General features: G+C 38.0%; 1 protein-coding gene across 5 annotated transcripts in view; it reads left to right on the top strand.

Moving 5' to 3' along the window:
• Positions 1-10548, top strand: part of kcnip4a (potassium voltage-gated channel interacting protein 4a) — a gene marked incomplete at its 5' end in the record, with an annotated part of 134632 nt that extends 124084 nt beyond the window's left edge. For 4 of the 5 annotated variants that reach the window (XM_083937506.1, XM_083937508.1, XM_083937509.1 and 1 more), the window contains 7 exons: positions 150-274; positions 7808-7877; positions 8396-8466; positions 9306-9413; positions 10072-10176; positions 10264-10326; positions 10410-10548. In XM_083937506.1, coding sequence (XP_083793632.1) covers positions 150-274; positions 7808-7877; positions 8396-8466; positions 9306-9413; positions 10072-10176; positions 10264-10326; positions 10410-10457 — 590 coding nt within the window. In that variant the 3' untranslated portion in view covers positions 10458-10548. The remainder of the gene's footprint in view (positions 1-149; positions 275-7807; positions 7878-8395; positions 8467-9305; positions 9414-10071; positions 10177-10263; positions 10327-10409) is intronic. The other variant, XM_083937507.1, reaches the window with a different exon arrangement.
• Positions 10549-13363: the final 2815 nt, after the last annotated feature.

Raw genomic sequence — 13363 nt, 5'->3', positions numbered from 1 at the left:
TATATCTGGGTTTATTTGCTTAACTATTGCTGATGTTTGAAAGTGTAATGGGATATATTAAATTCTAGCCTCAATCATACTTTTTTGCAAATACTCACCAGCATCTGTTCACATCTGACCTTCTTCCTCCTCCTCCTCTTCCTCTCCAGACAGTGTTGAAGATGAGCTTGAACTATCTACAGTCCGCCATCGCCCCGAGGGACTAGAACAGCTTGAAGCCCAGACACGTTTCTCCCGCAAAGAGCTACAGATCCTTTACCGCGGCTTCAAGAATGTAAGTGACGGGGCCACCATGCACCCCCCCAGTACCATACATTATGTACCGCATAGTGGGCTTTGTTCTCTCTTGGACATATCTCTCTTTGACATCAAAAAAAACTGGTTTCCCTTTGATTTGATTTGATTTATTCTTTTTTATAACCTTCTTGACAGGGGTATTGGAAGTTTTGACAGTTCCACTTCTTTTTCTATTCCCATAAAAAAAATTCAGCGTGTGCTCTGCTTGTGTAGCAATAAACAAAAATCCAGCATCTGGTGCTATTTTGCTGAATCATCTACATCATGCACTAATGCCACCAAGTTCATTTGTGCTTACCACAGAATATTGAATTTTTTGCACATTCTTCATTGTGCCAAAGATAATTAGGTCATATCCCCAACACATTGTGGCAGATTACTGATGAGCAATCAGGTCAAAGTCCTCCAGAGCAGCCCATATAAAACCACCTCACTTCATTGTCACCTCTGATGTGAGGCGTAATGAGATGACCCAGAATTAACTCAACCCAAATTGTCTGGCAACGAAAGAGAGGAGGACAGGGAGAGTCCTGTGATAGAAGAACTCCCATGGGGCTTCAGTTTCCACTTCCACTTGAGACAGAATAAGAGGTAGAAGTGTACTAATGAGGCCTTTAATTTGTGCCGCACACTCTGCCTAACTCCCTCTAAAGCCGAGGGAGAGAATCTTGCATATGTTTATAGACACCCTCCCATGTTTTTGTTTTTTTTACATTACAGATTTTGAATTTTAATATTTTGCTGCTAGAGTGGCATCTCTCTAGGGATGGCAATGTCAGTTGGTCTGCTCGTCAGCCCAGCCCTTTGGTTCAGCCTGATATATCTCAATAACAATTGGATGTATTTCTATGACACTTGGGGCAGATGTTCATGGTGCCCAGAGAATAAATCCTTTTGGTCAATCCCTGACTTTCTATCTAGCGCCACCAGCAGGTCAAAGTTAAAAATGATCAAGTGAAATAGCTTTCCTCTTTGGCCTGAGGTTGACATTTGGATAAACTGATTCAACTATTGATTTTATTTGCCATAAATTTGGTGAGAAGATTCATGTTCCCCTCAAAATAAATTTTTAGAACTTTAGAGATCACCCTGATTTCTCATACAGCGGCACCATCAGGTCATAATGTAATTTTGTCCAATACTCTAATTAATTACCAAATATTGAACTGCCATTCCCATCGTCATCAGCAGTACTTGTACAGTACTAGTAGAGTTTGGTGCTAATTGGCATAAACGTTAGCATGGTAACACACTAAACAGATTTATTTTATTTTGTGCTGATGATGCACCTTTTTTATTTTAAGTTCCCCATCACTGCTGTGTAATTAGCAGGGATGTGCGCGAATAGTTGACTAGTCAATTAAACGTTGCTACCCTCACTAGTCTGCTCCATAAATATTGGTCGGTAACATTTATTACTAAAATTATTATCATGATTAGGTGACCATGCTCCTTAGCAGAGCGTCATCCACCAGTCAGCCTCCTTCAACAGTGCTCTCTGCTCTGATCTGAACCTCCTGGCCCCATCCCCGACCACCTCCTCAGTGCGAAGTAGCGGCTGTGTTCAGCAGTCAGTCTGGTTCTATTCTGTGCCACGAAATTGTTCCACTCTGAAACTAGCTTACTAGCTGGCCAGCACGTAAGAGACTAAAGCTAGTAACCTACGATGTATTAACAAAGTGGGATAATACCAGTAAGCTCAGTGTCTCAGACTTGCACTCTAAGATACGAAAGGTTTAAATGATGCCAAACTGAATAACTCTTCTCAGACCAGTCTCTGCTGGCGGTTCCTCAAAAATTACCCCCCACACAACAGGTTTGTTTCATTCCTTGTCAATGGCAAGTGAAAATAATCCTCATCATTTTTGGAGCAAAGTTTTTATTATTATTACCGGATAATACAACTTGGTTATTGAAAATGTGATTTCAAATGGCTCTTGTTTCCAATATTTTTTACAGACAATGTTTAACCTTACAGATTACATTGTTCTCGCTGTGTGTTTTTGTTGCTTTTAGACTAACTGAAAAATTCTTTGAATGTCTTAATGTAAGGGAAATGAGTCGTAAGCAACATAGTTAGAAATGAAATGCTACTGTGGCCAAGGGAAAAAGTTATGGTACTTAAATTACAGCTACTTAATAGCTGTTGTCCATCACTAAGTACAACGTGTGGCTCATTTTTTAACTGTCAGGGTCAAACGACTATCTCTGTCTTGCCCCAACCCTGTGTCATTGGCAGAGCTTTTTAAGCCAGCCATAATAATAGCTGGCATGGTTCCCATGATGAGAAATTTGGCCCTTTATCCTTGTTGTCCAGGCTTTTGAAGCAAATCAAATGCCTGTAGGTGGCAAGATGAGGTCATTTGTCTTGACAACGAACCTTATGAGTCATTCACTTGTATTCACAGATGGTCAAAGTGGAGCTTTGTGTTTGCTTCAGCAATATGTCTTGCAGGGACTAAAACTCAGCTCTTGTTCTTGTTCTTGAGGTGTAATTTTAGGAAAGGTCACCTTAAAGACATGAGAGAATCCATTGTTTCATAAATCTCTTCACCTCTGTCTACAGGAAATAACCCAATATTGTCCTTATGTCTGGCTTATCTGCTGGGCTTTCACAGTTCACAGTCCGGGGCAGTGCCTTGAGCATTAGATTAAGATCTCACTGTTTGTATTCCATCAGCAATGATGCCTGTGTTCACAGGTTTATTTCATTCCCAACTCTGCTTATTTCTGCATCATTTCACAAGTCTCAGAAAGGAATTTCATGCCTGGCCAGTTTTGCATTTCACAAATTGTATTTGTGATTTTATTATCATGGATGAGCTAATTTTACAAGCATATCAAATGAATACAAATACATTTTCTGACCTCTCATTCTGTCAAGGGAAATTGGCTATGAATAATGTGTCAAATGAAACAACATGCAAGGCCAAGTGACAAATTACACCCTAATCTGTTATCATTCCAGACAACATACTACTTATATTATTTAGATTGCTCTTTTCATCATTTCAGCTTTGCTTTAGAGGTTTACAAATACACAGATCATGAATAAACCTTGACCATAACCTTGCATGTTAGGAAATGAAGGGGGTGGTTTACAAAAAAAAACAAAAAAACATTGCTAGGAGAAAAGATAGCAAGTTTGATCTGGACATTACCAAGGTCTTTGGCTAAATTCCTTAAATTATACATATAAAATGTCCAAATGTAAATATTATGTCCTTATTTAGGTAATGTAGCTTCACTGACGCAGAGCAAGAAAACAGTGACAAATGTATCAAAAGAAAGCAGCTTTTCTAAAAGCAGAAGCATCGAGTGACTGAAACTATTTCACTGAACTTTAAATTGAATTGCAGAGGCACTATGTTGAACTTGATAATAAAGAGATAACAAACTGACTTTGATCTCAATCGCAAAACTACCTCACCGATGTCATCGTGGAGCTGAGAAAAGGTGATAAAATACGATCAGATGATTTACGTTGTCAGTGTGGGACGATGTGGTTCAATGTTCGACTGACTTTTAATTTTCCTTGAGTTTTGTGAGGATGAGTTAGCAAGGTTAGAAGAAGCAGCTGACTTGGAACGCAGCCATTTGTATTTTACTGTCCCACTTAATCACTGTGTTATTAGTGTTGACAGCTGTAATTGCCCATCTGTGTACTAGCACACACTCGTACACACACGGGCAAATCATCCCCTCCTCAGTTCTAAGTGCTTAATTACATAAGATTTGCTTGCACTTCCTCAACAGAGGTTGACTGTTGGCAGCCCATTTACTGTAGTGTTTTAGAACATAAGCAATGCTGTAATAAACAGACCTAAACAAAAAATAAATATTTGAAATGTACAATGATGCTGTGGAGTAACTTTGCTTTTAGAGTGGATATGTTTGATGTTCAAGGTTCTCTCTCAATGCTGAACAATGCGGATTAAGATTTTCAAAGGGTCCAGTTAACTGAGACATTTTGGACAATACTCTTATTTGCTTTTTTTTAATTTGGATACATGGATACCACTCTCATATCTGTGCATTAAATATGAATCTACATACTGCTTTATACAATGCTAAGCTAACTGTCTACCGGCTGTCATTCAATAGGGCTGCAATCATTCGTTTCATCATGGTTAAATCTGCCGATCATTTTTCAGTTAATCATTTGGTCTATAAAATGTCAAAGAATAGTTAAAAATGTCCATCCCATATACCCAAAGTCCAAGGTGACGTCTTTAAATGTCTTGCTTTGTCAGTCAGAACCCAAAGATATTCAGTTTAATATGATCTAAAACAGAGAAAAGAATGAAATCTCCATGTTTGAGAGGCCGAAAAGAGCATTTTTTTCAACACAAAATTACTTGATTAACAGATAATCAAAATGATCCGTGATTATTTTTCTGTTGATCCTCAAAATCGATTGGACAAATTGTTGCAAATCTTTTATCCTACTCTTGGCAACACAGCAAAAATGTTGACCTTCTCCCTTATAACACGTTTGCACTTTTTCCCAAAAAAGGCGAAATCCAAAATTTCTGCTGTAATTGATTCCTCAGACTCAGACTCACACAACTTTATTAATCCCACCAGGGGCAATTGAATTCAGCAGCTTGCATACTGGCACAGTACGAAAACACAATACACACAATAAATACACAGGTATAAATTAATTAATCAAATAAATAGAATAGAATAAAAAATAGAGTAAAAATAAAAAACAAAATGCCAAGGAGTACAGTGTCATCAAGGATCAGTCGAACAAAGTGGTAAAATACATTGGTTACACATGTTTAACGAATAACATGCACATGGTAAAAGGAATAAGAAAAAAGAATTTAAGAGACTGATAGCAGAGGGGATAAAAGATTTCAAAGGTTTGTCTTACAGACAGGTGAGACATAGCGACGACCTGAGGGCGACAGGGGAAATTCACTTAAGAGCATGTGACCGGGAGAAGGCAAAATATGGTTTGCTTTCCTCAAAGTTTGTTGGTTTTAAAAACTGGTCAGACACACCTAAATTTCACTCCTGTGATCTTGGAACATGTTTTTATAATGCTCCACAAGCTGTTTTTATCTTTTTTGGATGTTAAAGTTTCTTCTAGTCAGACAAGTTAGTTATATGGTAAAGATGTCCTCTTCCTTTTTCTTAGCTGACAGTTTCGACTGTACTCCAGCCTTCCTCAGAGCTGCTGTTTTCTTCCGGGTATGACGTGTTTTATGAAAACAGCTGACCGGGTCGGGGAACTTTATTTTGAAGTTTCCGTTGTGTCCGTTCCTCGCCCTGAGGCCGTTTTTATCTTTCTTTTACCCAATCCAATCACCGATATTATTCGGATTGATGCTCAGTCTGTCTGCTATGCAGAGTCATTTCCCCCATGCTACATCATTTCGACTGGGTCAGGTCCCAGACTGCCTAACTACAATACGGGGACAGAGTTGTGTTCATTCTGCCTCTCTAACTTCCCCAAAATTCTTGACCTAACTTCACCACACAAAATATGTAACTGGGTCTCCGAGACAACAGAAGAACAGTGTCTGGGGATTCACGCAGACAACCTTGCAACATCCTCTTAGCAAGGAGCTCGTTTGAAGCAAGACGTCCTTATTTTCTCACCCCGGCAGCTCTGTTTTCTAATGTCACTGATCAAACATGGTCACAGGAAAGAGGAAACCCTGAGATTATTCCTCTGAGGAAAAATTGTTTTTCACATCATCATTCCAGAGAAATGGAGTTCATAACTGGCTGTAGAAAACTCTTATTAAAGATTTTAAATTCAAACATTTAATAATGATAGATAGTCTACAGGTAAATTTCTTTATTTTTTGGTTTGATTTGTTTGAAGTTATTGTATTCATCCTATGTACAGTGTGTTCGTAATCTTTGATCTCCTAAACCAACCTCCATTATGGTCGTGGTTTATATTCTTGTGTAGAAAATCCAGAGACACGTGTGCCCCCCGGCTTGGAACTTGTCTGTATAGGTGGAACATTTCCTCTCTTCCAAAGATTCAATAGCCTGCCGTGTCACAGTGTGCAGCCTCACAACATGCAGAAATTGAACCAGAAAAACAAATCCCCCTTTATTACCACGCTACACTGAGCAAGGTTATCCACCACTATCTTCAGTTGGCCCTTTTCCTTCATAAGCAATTAAAGTATTAGAGTATTGAGTCTTTTCTACTGAATTCTACCAGACTAGACAATATACCTATTGAGGCTTGGGCGGTTTGCTATTTCGATACCACCGCATTGAGAATGAGCCTTTATCTATTACATATTGTCTGTCTGAGGAAAAGGTTGAATAAGATAATAAATCATTTATATAATAAGATATATCCTCGATAGAATACAATACCACAAGTGCATTTTTTCTCAATAGACGGATGAGTAAAATGTTCCAGAGATTTACTCACAATTAATTTATTTATTTAAAGTTAAAGAGTGAGTTAACGTCCAACTGAAAGACAGTGTTTCACTGCCCTCTCTGGTTGAAAATGTGCACCCAACAGTGAATCCTCAAAGCATTTCAGTCAAACGCAACTGGACTTGGTTATTTGTCTAGGAAGACGTTTCACCTCTCATCCAAGAGGCTTCATCAGTTCATTTTGCATCTGACCAGGCTGGGACTGGTCCGGACTGAACATCTTCCTAGACAAATAACCAAGTCCAGTTGCTTTTGCCTTAAATTGCTTTGAGGATAAGGATGACCTGGACAAATGAGAATATTTACAGGCACCCAACAATGAAGCAATGCAACAAGTCTAACTAAGACTGGGCGACATCAAGACAATCAAATATCTAACTGTTTAAATTTGATCATATGGCCTTAGTGTGGTACATTCCCAAAAAATTGCATATTAGCAAAAAAGCAGGAAAAGACGACACTTACAATATTACACTGTCACAAAATCAAAATTTAAGACCATATCTAATCTTATGATAGGTATTGATATAATATCGATATATTGCCCAGCCCTAAGTCTAACCACAATACAGTTTGCTCTTTGAATATGAAATATTGCCATCTGATTTAATATATTTAATATATATATATATGTAATAATAAATTATATCTAATAATATTTTTACTGAGTTAATGTTTGGCCACAAAAGGCTGGCTTTAGTTAACCTCCTCATGTTTTAGATGTCATTTACAAGTGTTTTAAAGCATTTAACATTCATTTGTCTGATATGGTTTCAATTATTTATATCATAGAATTTAAAATTCTTAAAATATCATCCACTCTTTGTCCCTCGTGGAAAAATCTAGAATATATGAATATGCAATTATTGTTTATTTTGAAAGTTCAACCACTGGACGCAAGATGTCTCTTGAAAATAGATTTTGTATGCAAGTATGGAGATTTCAAGTTCCAGTCACTTGTTTAAGTTATATATTGGACCCTGATTGGCACGTCTTAAACTCCTATGTAAGGCAGGGACTTTAATATGGAAGGGAAGTGTTTAATGAAGATGTAGAATGAGCTGTGCAATTCTGTTTTCTCCCCCAGGAATGCCCCAGTGGAGTCGTCAACGAAGAAACTTTTAAAGACATCTACGCACAGTTCTTCCCACAAGGAGGTTTGTGTCATGTGAGCCTACTGCTTTGTTTTTGTTGCTTACTGCATCTGTGCCCAGTGTGCTAGACTGACACAAATTGCCTTGAGTCGAGAGTACTTTAAGTTAAACCTCCATCCAAGAAAATGTGTGTGTGAAAGAGAGAGAAAGTAGTTTGTATTCGTGCAGGCTGGAGTTGCTCTCTGTTTGCTCTCATCATTATGTAAATATTCTACCCGAGGAACAAAAGAGAAAACATTAGGGGGCTTTGATATATCTATTCAGAGAGAAGAAAGGCACACCAGTAAATATAATGGCTCACCACACAAAACAATGATAAACTCTTGGCTCGAAGCACATTGCTCTCTCATCATGAAAGAAAATACAGTCTGATTCTTCAGAGTTGTCCAGGAAAAAAATACAAAGCTTTCCTTTGAGCCATTTTATTGTTTGCCGTAGGTGTTTCTGCTGGTGTTTGTGGATCTGTAATCACGGCAGTTTTTTAAAATTTATTTCATGGATCTGTTTTTTTTTCTCTATAGATGCTACAACATACGCCCATTTCCTGTTCAATGCATTTGACACGGATCACAATGGCTCTGTGAGCTTTGAGGTGAGTACTGTCATATTTCTAGTTCTAAACTATAGAAACTGTCCTTCGTGTTAAGTAGTACACTGTGTGTGTGTGTGTGTGTGTGTGTGTGTGTGTGTGTGTGTGTGTGTGTGTGTGTGTGTGTGTGTGTGTGTGTGTGTGTGTGTGTGTGTGTGTGTGTGTGTGTGTGTGTGTGTGTGTGTGTGTGTGTGTGTGTGTGTGTGTGTGTGTGTGTGTGTGTGTGTGTGTGTGTGTGTGTGTGTGTGTGTGTGTGTGTGTGTGTGTAAATTCTGTCCATCACTAAAATCTCCTACAAAAGTGCATCAAACTAAATATCTTTAAAGTTTCAACAGTGCAAACACAGAAGGGCTTTACACTTGGGCATTATGTAATCTGCAACTCCAATCATTTTAAATTAGCCCAAGCAAGTCTATTTGAAATGCTATCAACACGGGATTAATATTTATGAAGCGCATATATTTGCTTATAAGGAGAGAGAAGCTGTCATTATGCCGAACCAGAGCTCATGTGCAGTCCATTCAGTTCAAAAGTACGGGGAGTCCCTGAGGGCTGATACAAACGGTTAACTTCTTAAATAACAAGGTATATTCGATTCATAGCGTCTACTCTGCACTCTTGCTGTTTTATCATTCGCCGGTAATTAATACCCGACATAATATCTTTGCAGAAATGCTGATGCGTGGCTACCTAGATACTACCTACACTAATGTGCATGGGGAATATTATAACATCATGTTTTTGTTGTTTCATAGGTTTTCGAGGACTTGTTGTTTCCATAAAGCTTGTTTTTAAATGTGTATATTTTATACAGTTCTTAGTGAAACTTGTTTTTACTGCAGGATTTTGTTATGGGCCTTTCTATCCTCCTGCGAGGCACAATCCAGGAAAAACTCAACTGGGCTTTCAACCTGTATGATATCAATAAAGATGGATATATAACTAAAGAGGTATGTCCCTTTTAAAGGTCCCATATTGTGAAAAGTACATTTCTGTCTTTGTTTTATCATAAACAATGAGCTATGTAAATACTGTGTGAAGGTTTTAAAATGTTTAATCCACAGAGAAATGCACACAGCCTGTATTCAGAAACTGTGCCTTTAAAAGAGCCGTCAGGACTTCTGTACGGTTGTGATGTCTAACTATACTATAAGTAGAAAGTGCTGCCACATCGCTGTTACAGTCATTCCTCGGCTGCAATGACGGTGCAGACTTTGAAAAAGCAGATGCGGGAGATCTGGAAACGCTGACCAATCAGAGCTGACTAGGCTTTTTGTAAAGGGGGGATTAAAAACACAGGTGCTAAACCAAAGTTTTTCAGACAGAGTGTGAATACAGGTATATTCAGACACCGTATGACAGAAAAAGAATGTTCTTTGAACATTAAAGCATGTAAACATGTTCTAGTAGAAAAACAAAATACAAGTATGAACCTGAAAACCAGCGTAACATCAGACCTTGCATTGTTTGGGAGTAGCAGAAATCTTTAGGTCAAAATCTCAGGCACATGAAATCTAAATTAATCGCGTGTGGCTTCCCATTAGGGGTAAATGAGGAATGTCTTTTTTTTGTAATCTGGGTGAAACGACCCTAATCTATGTGTCGCAGGAAATGCTAGACATCATGAAGGCCATCTACGACATGATGGGAAAGTGCACATACCCTGTCCTCAGAGAGGAGACGCCTCGTCAGCATGTAGAAGTGTTCTTTCAGGCAAGTGTGTCGTAGGCAGCATTCCCTGCACTGTAGACATCATTCACGGTAAAGAGACTGCTTTTCATCTGTCCTTCTCTCCAACAGAAGATGGATAAGAATAAAGACGGAGTGGTAACCATCGACGAGTTTATCGACTGCTGCCAAAATGTAAGCTGGATATCCCGACACATCTCCTTCACTACTGTTGGCCCACTGCATTTTCTTCTGACACTGTTTCTTTTTGTGCGCAGGATGAAAACATCATGCGATCCATGCACCTCTTTGAAAATGTTCTTTAACTTTTGGCTGACAATGGGATTTTGGAAGAGAACTTCATCTTTAGCTCGGCCCGATGACTGACTTGGACTCATACTGTGTACAGTGTGCTATGCAGACTTTTGATCATAGATATAATATTGTTCATTACTGTGGGCCACAAGTAGGAGTAGGCAGTACGGTGCGAACACTCTGGAATGAGTTGCCTTTTGAACATTTTATTGAATAAATTGAACTTTATTACAAAAACCTGAATAAAAAGGAGAAGAAAAGAGTGTTTGTGTTTGAAAATGAAAGCATCTTAACTTCAAGGTTCCACTATTTGTTTCTGGAGTGTTTTTTTCTAATTGCCGAACACCAAGCAAACTGCATCCTCCGACATTCTAAACACAAGGTTAAAAAGAGATTTGTTATGAAAGGGGTTTGGACAGGGTGCATATATCACTGTTATAGCCTTGGACTTGTTTAATTTACTGCCGAGTGAAATCACTGTGACTTTTTACAGCATGAAAAAAAACCTGAACAAAATAGCCGAGGTAACGTCACACCCTTCTCTGTTTTTACATTCCAGACAGGCTCTCAATTCCAGAGTGTTCTTACCCCGACGTAGTTAACCGCTGTGGTCTGTCTTTTTGCTCTTTCCAAGAAGCATTTAGAAAAGAAAACAAAAAACTGCATTGTACCATTTTTAAATTGTATATACTATAGATGAAGCATTAGATAAGAACTCTCTGAGAAACTTTTTGTTCATGTTTACTTGCCAACTAGAATGAGACAACACAAGGATTGTATTGATGTCAAAGTCGGACCATACTATCAATGGTTTGTCTACAGAAGCACACAGGTAGCTATATTTACCACGAGTATAACATTAGACGATTTGTCATAAGAGAAATGCTGCTTTCAGTGTATTTCATTTAACCCTGTGATTGTATATTCTCTGTAAAGTAAACCATCTATCAGTATGTTTTTGTTTTTGAAGCACTGACGTTATTTAAATTGTATTATGGTCATTGTACAAAAATGATCAGTTGTACAGTATTAAATGAAAGTTTGCTCTCGGGGTGAATTTAGATTTAGTCATTCAATTCACTGTTTTAATCAGGAAGTGCAAATGTTGTTGATACAAACACTGTAACTTTGTATTATACTCATCAGGCTCTCTTCTGTTTCCTCCTCCTCATCCTGTGGGCTGAAGTGCAGCGGCCCACACCTATTCAACCTGATTGGTTCCTGCTATCTGTGATTAAAGCATTGATTGGCCCCAAATGTGAGCAAACACAAGGCATGCTGGGTAGAAGTCTCACTTACTGACTTCCTGTTGCACGTTGGAAACTACTGGATCAAGGAGAGAAGTGTCTGGACATTATGTAAGTAAGTTAGAGTGTTTCAATCAGACTTTTTCTCTTCTGCTGTTCACACTGACTTGGATATTGGATACAGGAAGTATCCATCAAACCAGCCGGACATCTGACACTTGAAAATTTTTGGTGAACACTTTACATAACAATTGACAGTTTATGGTGTTGTTTTTGTTCATACAGTATGTCACTACTCTGTACAGTCACAAACATTAAAATCTCCTCAGTGAGGCATGTTGGTCATTACTTAGTTTACCTACTCGTTTTCTTTTTACTCTTGTTATTGTAGATAATGTGTATGTTTCCATCACGAAATTGCCAAATGTTTGTGTGTGCCTTGCTGTTACTGTAAAATGCCGTGTTCTGACAACTATGTATTTATTTTCAGACGTATGACGATAAAAAGTAACTGATAAAATGGTGAGGAGACATAACCCCTTTCTAAACATATCTACCGTAGAGCCCAGTGGATGTAGACATCTGAAAACAATAAAGCATTTCTACATTTCTCCTGTAAATAATAATCCAAAGTCAGCTGTTTCTGACAAAAGTGGGAAAAAAATAAACTGTGCACCTCAAACTTTCAGATTTGTGTTTAAATAAGTGAATGCACATTAAAGTCTGGAGAATATGATATGTTTGTCTTTGGTTATCATAAACACTTAAGTGTGCTACGATGGTGCCATTTAGGGAAGAATCTTCAGAATTCATGTTTGTGGAACGTCTGCCCGTCTGCTCTGTACACATTAATATTAAATTATCAAATGTACATTATGTGATCACCTTTGTAAACAGAAATGTATTAAAGTATATAATACTTTTAGGCCAGATGGCCTCTGTCACTTACGCTGTGATGCATAACATGTACAAATTAGAGATTTGAACACAAAACAGGACAGACACTTACACTGAACAATTGAAGTGTTTAATGAGATAAATTGTAATATCTCACGGTACATGTTTTATTAACCAGATTCTCTTCGTTATTATGGTCAGAAGTTGTTTATTGTCCAACATAAGAGGATCATATTACAGACCAAAAAGCAAACTATTCTGTATTGTCTCTGACTGAACAGTAGTGTGACGCCCCCTCATGGTTAACATGGAGATAACATGCTAAGAGGATAACACGCACTAGGACAAAAACACTTAGTGCAACTCCGACTGGATTAAAGCTCATGAAATAACAAACAAAATAAGATTGTTTGTAATGTGTATAGTAAACTTTTACTTGAATATCAACTACCTTTGTGTTATTATGAATTATGTGAAAGCTGACTCTTGGATACTGTACAGTATATTTCTCACTAATAAGGAGTTGACCACCAATCTGGTGACTGAATGTGTACATTGTGATTAGTGTTGACTTAAATACAATACTGTAGTTGTGGCTTGCCATGAATAATGTCAGTTCAATTCTGCATTAAATGTATTTTCTTCCAAGACAACATACAGGTCAGAGGGCTCTCTGTGTTGAATATTTAGACAGACATTCACACATAACTTCTTTGTCTGATGCATTTTCTGTATTATACGAGACTGAAAAAATTCAAGCAACAATAGTTATC

This window comes from Echiichthys vipera, assembly GCF_963691815.1.
Source record: "Echiichthys vipera genome assembly, chromosome: 22".
Lineage (NCBI taxonomy): Eukaryota > Metazoa > Chordata > Actinopteri > Perciformes > Trachinidae > Echiichthys > Echiichthys vipera.
The sequence above is the reverse complement of the archived record's forward strand: the minus strand, read 5'-3'. Positions and strand labels throughout refer to the sequence as shown.